At 47.3% G+C, this 7,500-nt stretch overlaps 1 protein-coding gene across 1 annotated transcript in view; it reads right to left on the bottom strand.

Annotated features, from left to right (window-relative positions):
• LOC133004542 (laminin subunit alpha-5-like) overlaps nt 1-7,500 on the bottom strand; it is an 84,608-nt gene that overhangs the window by 20,621 nt on the left and 56,487 nt on the right. Inside the window, 15 exon segments of the mRNA XM_061074006.1 lie at nt 206-314; nt 524-685; nt 791-882; nt 885-930; nt 2,255-2,307; nt 2,310-2,398; nt 3,069-3,157; nt 3,159-3,271; nt 4,378-4,589; nt 4,673-4,788; nt 4,910-5,049; nt 5,217-5,343; nt 5,578-5,794; nt 5,883-5,980; nt 6,485-6,593. Coding sequence (XP_060929989.1) covers nt 206-314; nt 524-685; nt 791-882; nt 885-930; nt 2,255-2,307; nt 2,310-2,398; nt 3,069-3,157; nt 3,159-3,271; nt 4,378-4,589; nt 4,673-4,788; nt 4,910-5,049; nt 5,217-5,343; nt 5,578-5,794; nt 5,883-5,980; nt 6,485-6,593 — 1,772 coding nt within the window.

Here is a 7,500-nt window from a genome sequence, read left to right on the forward strand (position 1 = left end):
TGGATCCTTCGTGTTTTCCGTGCGCGCCTTGTCGCTGGATCTTGATCCTCGGGTTCTCGTTTCCCTCCAGTGTTCCATGTTCGTGTTTTATGTTTTGTTTGTGTCCTGTTTAAGGACTTTTTGTTATATTAAATTACTTTATTTTGATATCTCTGCATCCTGGGTCCATCTCTCCCTCAACAAACCGTGACACTTCAGCTCAAACCTTCACGCAGGTTTAGAACAAACACTGAACTCAGGAACGTTGAATCACGGCTGCATCTTAAAATCCAGACATCGATAACATCCAGAGTCTCAGAGATCTGAAGCCTCAGCTCCACTCAGTGAAGATCAGAGATCAGAGATCTGAGATCTGAGATCTGAGATCTGAGATCTGAGATCAGAGATCAGAGATCTGAGCTGAAGGTTCTGACAGAGACGTGTTTGAAGTCGGTTGATGAAGCGAAACGTGAGCAGATCAAACATCTGAGATCAGAGCTCTCGTCTGAGCAGAAGCTTGAAACCTGAAGGTCACATGTCTCACCTTGTCTCCCAGGTAGGTCTTGGGGGCGTGCCAGTGCAGGTCCTGGTAGACATCAGGGACGTCACTGAGGTCCGCCTCCACCAGGTCCTGGTCAGGATACACCGCCACCGCCACTTCCTGCCGGTCGGCTCCCAGCAGCACCCAGCCCGTCATGTCCATGATCTGCAGCAGAAGGAGGAGTCACATGTCAGTCACATGTCAGTGGCGTGTCAGTAGCGTGTCTGTGGTGACACACTGCAGGGCGTGGCCCTCGTGCACGCCGCTGACCTCCGTGCGCCTCCGGTCCGAGCTGCGGCAGCGGTCCGTGGCTCCGAAGCAGAAGCAGCTGGTGCAGCCCTTCGGGTTGGTTGGGTCCAAGTGAACGTACCAACTCGGCACTGGTCACAGCGAGAGCCCTGGACGTTCTCCTGCAGGTGGAGGACAGACAGGAAGTGAGGGACACGTGTGTCTGGGTGTGTGTGTGTGTGTGTGTGTGTGTGTGTGTGTGTGTGTGTGTGTGTGTGTGTCTGTGTGTGTGTGTGTGTGTGTGTGTGTGTGTGTGTGTGTCTGTGCAGTGCTGCTGCTAGCCATGTTGGTGCCCTAAGCATAACTCCTTTATGATGCCCCCCCCCCGCCCCCAGTTAAACATTTTATTAAAACGAAAAAGGAAAATCTACTTTGTAAACACAGTGCACAGAACAGCCAAAACATACATACACACAAGTGTTGGGATGTGCAAAATCTTCGTAGAAATTAAATAGTCATCCATAAATACAAACTTAAAAGCAGAAGTATACAAGTCAGCAATCTTCTTCAATAAAGCAAAGATTTAGAAGCAGAAAATTCACACAATTTTACTTTACTTTGTAAACACACTATGTATTTCTTGTATTATTCAAGCATTGAGAAAATCTTTGCTTTGTTGCGAGTAAACAAACCAACTTCTCATGATTTTCTCTCCATTTGAGAGTGTTTTGAATTGTAGGCTATGAAACGCCCTCCATCTAGTCCAGTTGAAATTAAAATCTGATGGGATTTTAAATGACCTCTTCGTACTATTTCAACACGATCCGCGTCTAAAACTTGTGGCTAAAGAGCAGGATCAGTTGAGGGGGCACACAGGTCTCTACATTGTCTCCTGCTGATGGACTCTCAATGACAGGACTTGTCATTTTTTGAGCAATTAAATATATCTCTTGTTCTGCCTGTTTTGTGATATACATGCTTAAAAGCTGCCTAATATTGCTATACTGAAATAATATCGGCATTATAATTGTAAGCTATTTTATTTAATGACGTTATTGTTGAGGGTTGATTTGTATTTCCTGTTCTAAGCAGGTTGTTGGTAGTGACTCTTATTTTGAAAGGGGTTTTTAAAGGAAGTGGGTTCTGTGATGAGTGAAGTTGCAAAGTGAGCGGAGAATAAACGTGTGTGCTGTCCGAGCTCATGACCTGCTCTCGTCCTTTGTCGGCTGAGTCCGGAATTATGATACAACTAAACGCTCGGTTACATAATTATTATAACTATGATGATTTTTCAGTTGCCTATTTTCTGGTGCCCCCTCAGGACCTGGTGCCCTACGCACAGCACGTAGTGCGCGTTATGGGAGCGGCGCGCTGTGTGTGTCTCTGTGTGTGTGTCTCTGTGTGTGTGTCTCGTGTGTGTGTGTCTGTGTGTGTTGTCTGTGTGTGTGTGTCTGTGTGTGTGTGTGTCTGTGTGTGTGTGTGTGTGTGTGTGTGTGTGTGTCCCACCTTGCACACACACTGTCCTGTGAAGGAGTCGCACACGTCCTCCTCGGTCCCGCCTCGTTGCAGTCACATGGCCTGCAGTTGGGGTAACCATGGAAACCAGGAGCACAGCGGTCACACTGACGCCCGACGACGTTGTTTTTACATCTGGAGGAAAAAACAGAACAATTGTTGTAACACTGGATCTGAGGACTGGGACCGGAGTGAACACTGGGGTCACGTTCAGGTCAAACACTTGATGACCTTAAAACCTTTGACCTCTGACCCTCAACATCAGTTCCTCTCTGAGTCCCAGTGCTCATGCTGAGTGTCACTTCCTGTAACAGTTCCAGCAGCTTCTCTCTCTCTCTCTCTCTCCTGGTTTCTCTCTCTCTCTCTGTCTCTCTCTCTCTCTCCTGGTTTCTCTCCTGGTTTCTCTCTCTCTCTCTCTCTCTCTCTCTCTCTCTCTCTCTCTCTCTCTCTCTCCTGGTTTCTCTCTCTCTCTCTCTCTCTCTCTCTCTCCTCTCTCTCTCTCTCTCTCTCTCTCTCTCTCTCTCTCTCTCTCTCTCTCTCTCTCTCTCTCTCTCTCTCTCTCTCTCTCTCTCTCTCTCTCCTGGTCTCTCTCTCCTGGTCTCTCTCTCTCTCTCCTGGTCTCTCTCTCTCCTGGTCTCTCTCTCTCTCTCTCTCCTGGTCTCTCTCTCTCTCCTGGTCTCTCTCTCTCTCTCTCTCCTGGTCTCTCTCTCTCTCTCTCTCCTGGTCTCTCTCTCTCTCTCTCTCTCTCTCTCTCTCTCTCTCTCTCTCTCCTCTCTCCCTGGTCTCTCTCTCTCTCTCTCCTCACCTGCACTGTCCACTCAGCGTGTCGCAGCTGACGTCGGGGGGGTGGACGCCGGGCCGGGAGCAGTTGCAGACCTCACACCCGACCAGCGGGGTGGCAGCCGAACGTCTGGGGCTCGCACTGCGTGCACTCGGGCCGCAGCGTGCGGGGGGGGCAGATGCAGTCGCCGGTCACGGGTTCACACAACCTGCTGCCACAGTTACAAGCTGCAGCAGAGAGGACACACAATGCAACACAATGAGTCTCAGATTCACTCAGGACCAGTGATGCCGGTAACGCGCTACTTAGTAACGAGTAATCTAACGCGTTACTATTTCCAAACCAGTAATCAGATTAAAGTTACTCCTCCAAGTCACTGTGCGTTACTATTTTGTCTACTTTTTGTTTCTTTTATTATTCATCTACATGAACATGTGCACTTCTCGCTCTTACTCCGTCACTCGCACACATCAGCAACCCTTCACTTCCTCATTGCCCCCCCCCATCTCCAAACAATCCTATTGGTCCAAACAGTCACATGTCCCACCCCGACCCCTTCACTGACCCTCAGGATATCAGAACGCTCCTTCAACACAGTGTTTTACTGAACATACGTCAAATCCAAACATAAACATAAACCAGTCCGTTACAATATATTTGATTTTCTTCTTGCGTCTCTGGAGTGAAGTCATGAAGCCTGTGAGACAATTAAGTTGAATCGCCCTCGTTTAATTTAATATAATAAACAAGATCCCTTCTACTGTCAATGCCGGGCATAACCCCAATCAGCTTTTTGTAAAACCACTCCTTGCTTCTCTAATGCTGTGAACAACAGGTACAATGTTCATAAAACATGTTGAAAAGTTACATTTATAAACAATGTAGATCATAAGTAGTAACTTTTTCCATTCCAGTGTTAACAGTTAAATATGTCAGGTCAAGAAAGACTGTCTTTATTTTATTTTTATAAAAACAAGTATTTTTTCAGGAAATAGTTTTTAAGTTCAACTTAAAATGTCAGGAGATACATTATACGTTGTTGTTGTGAACATTACTTTTTAAAAATGCACTTCTAATAAAGTGAGTGTTGGCAAAACCGGTTGTGATTTTTATGTTGACGCGATGGGGGTGTTGTCGGCAGCTGCTGAATGTAACTAATAAAGTAACTTGTAATCTAACTTAGTTACTTTTCAAAATCAAGTAATCTATAAAGTAACTAAGTTACTTTTAAAATCAAGTAATCTGTAAAGTAACTAAGTTACTTTTTCAAAGTAACTGTGGCAACACCGCTTAGGACACTGATGCATGAACTTCTGACCGGAGTGGAACTCACGTCTGCAGTTGGGGAATCCCCAGAAGCCCGTGGCGCACATGGAGCAGTCTCGACCAATCACGTGAGGCCGGCAGCGGCACTGCCCGCCGAACGCCTCGCAGGTGTCGCTCTCCGCTCCGACCTCGTGACACGCGCACGGCAGCGCCCCGTTGTTGAAGAACGCCGACAGCGACACGGCCGAGCCCAGACAGAAGCGGGAGGCGGTGGCCGGGCTGAGGGGGCGAGAGGGGGAGGAGTCAGCAGACGACTTTTATTGTGAAAGAGACAGGTGTGAAACTCGTGGTCGGACACTGACTCGATGTAGAAACTGTTTTGACCACAGCTGCTGATGAAGTCGTAGGATTTGTCCAGCGGCTCCTCGCTCAGGTAGCTGGAGCTGTAGCTGGACTGGGGCACCACCAGCACGTAGTCCTGCAGACACACAACACAAACACACAACATGGGAGAGATCTGATCAGCAGCAGACAAACACAAACACACAACAGCTGTTTCCAGTGGTCTTCATGCAGAGGAGAGGGGGCGGAGCACCAACCAGCCACAGCGTCTTCCCCTCAGGGATCGTCACGGTGATGAAGACCTCGTGGTCGGTCAAGTCCAGGATGATCTGGTTCTCTGAGATCAGGACGTTTCTGCAGCCGTACGCGTGCGGACAGAAGGAGGCGTTGGCGTGGCCTGGAGAGACAAGTCAAAACTTTATTGATATGTTTGACTTGTTTGACAACGTTTACTGAGTTTCTTTTGCTCCAGATTTGTCTTTATCTCAAAGATTTTAAACTTTATTCATGTGTTTGTAGTTTTTGATTCCCGGGTTTATTCTCAGGACTTCTTGTGGACGTCACCTTGCCAGATCCGCCCCCCGTTGACGTAGACCTGCACCGGATAGGTCGGGTGCAGCGGCTGGTGGAAGTGGAGGATGAAGACGTAGCGTCCCAGCGCGTGGACACGAGTGGAGAACACTGCAGCGTTCTGGAGGAGCAGATCGAGATCAGTGTGAAGTATCCAGGATAAATATCAGAGGGAACATATGAGAAAAATCCATAATTTGATTTTTCAGTATTTGACTCAATTATCTTCAATCTGGTGTTTAAGGGGTGTGGCCAATTAGCCTCAATAATGTGATTAATTTAGGATCAAATTAAGAGAAGGAATAGTTCCGGATCCTCTCAGCACTCGAGGCTGCGGCTCTGAACCGCTCGCTACCTGCAGAGCGTCCAGTCGCACGTGCTCGCTGCTGTCCACGCCGTGCGGAGGTCTGTCTCCTCCCGTCCACGCCGGCTCGTCGCTCTGGTAGAGCGGAGGGGGAGGAGCCGCGGCGGCGGGCGAGGCCAGGACGGACTCCTGCCCGGTCGACCTCTGTCCGTCCTTCAGCACCAGGGAGTCCGACGGCGTCTGGAAGCGTGAGGCGGCGCAGGAGGAGCTGAGGCAGAGCAGCGAGAGGGGAGGAGTCAGGGAGATATGATCCATGTGGCGTTTCATTAAAGAACAAACTGTGGGCGTGACCGTACCTGTCGGGGGAGAACTGTCCGCTGGTGCTGATGCACTGAAGCTTCGGTTCCACCAGCTCCATCGTGAACTGAGCTTTAGGAACCAGGACGACCTCGTGCTGCAGGAGAAACATGAGGTCAACTCAGATTCAACAATAATCAATAAATCAATACATTGAGTCATTCATCAAGAATAAGAGAAGCTTGAATGTGAAGCGGTTTCATTGGATTTAACGTCACTATAAATAAAACTAAATAAACCTTTTATCAGCCAAAGCATCAGATCACTTCAGTGAGATTTACAGATTTACTCATTCACATGATAATCATTATTATGTGATGATCATGCACCAAACACGTGATGTAATATCATCTGGCTTTTCTCTGGAATCATCATCTTATCAGGTTACATGTGATATTTAAAAATACGGTTCTTTAAAAAGCTTTATGAGCATTTTCAACAATAAAGTGAGTTTAATGTATCAACAAATCTACATTATTTTAAATTTCATGGTGGAAAAACAGAAGTATTTCATTCTCTCAGGCGTCTGAGGAAACGTTTGAAGTGAGATCATCATGTGACCATGTGACCATGTGGAGAGATCATGTGACCTGTGTCTCACCAGGAAGAAGCTGGCCCGGTCAGAGATGAGCTGGACCTCAGCGTCGGTGGGAAGAGAGAAGACGGCCACTCGGTCCTGAGCATCGATGGCAACCGCTCGACACAGGAAGCTGCACACACACACACACACACACACACACACACACACACACACACACACACACACACACACACACACACACACACACACACACAGACACACACACAGACACACACACACACACACACACACAGACACACACACACACACACACACACACATACACAGACACACACACACACACTGATTAAGACATGTTGACAGTCACACAGCTCCACACAAACCACAGACTCGTCTCTGCAGAGGACGACAGAAACTTTCCACTCAGTAGAATCGCTCCCTGATAGGGTTGCAAAAGGGCGGAGACTTTCCGGAAACTTTCCATGGGAAGTTTAGCTCGGGAATTTGGGGAATTTTGAAAATAATAAAACTATGCAAATTAAATGCTGAGCAATAAAAACATCATTCAAAACTCTACTTTAAAGATGTATGGAACGTTGAGTTTCAACCCTCCACTGGTCATTCTTCCATCACATGCACAGATAACTCCCAGCATGCTTCACTCTACAGCAGGGCTACTGAGGCCTGCTGTAGAGTGCAGGACTAGTCAGGTAAGTTTCCATGATATTACTGGGGAAATATATTATCATGCTGATTGAGGATTGTTCATCTGTTCATCTAGACTATTTCCATTCATTTATCCATCAATTGTAAAATATGTTTACAGACGATTCCAATTGTTTGGCTAACTATTTATATCTCTGGCATTGCATTAGTGTTTTTGTACAATCTTTTTTCTCATCTTATTCTACAGAACAATGCCACGTGCACTCTCTCATGTGTGGAGACATTTCACCTCATCCAATGTAGAAGGAAAGGCTGTGTACATTTGCAAATACTGTGCAAAGACCTATGTTAAGAATGACACAACGATGCAGAAGCATATAGTCAAGTGCCCAAAGTTTCCTCAGGGCTCA

Source organism: Limanda limanda, chromosome 7, assembly GCF_963576545.1.
Source record: "Limanda limanda chromosome 7, fLimLim1.1, whole genome shotgun sequence".
Lineage (NCBI taxonomy): Eukaryota > Metazoa > Chordata > Actinopteri > Pleuronectiformes > Pleuronectidae > Limanda > Limanda limanda.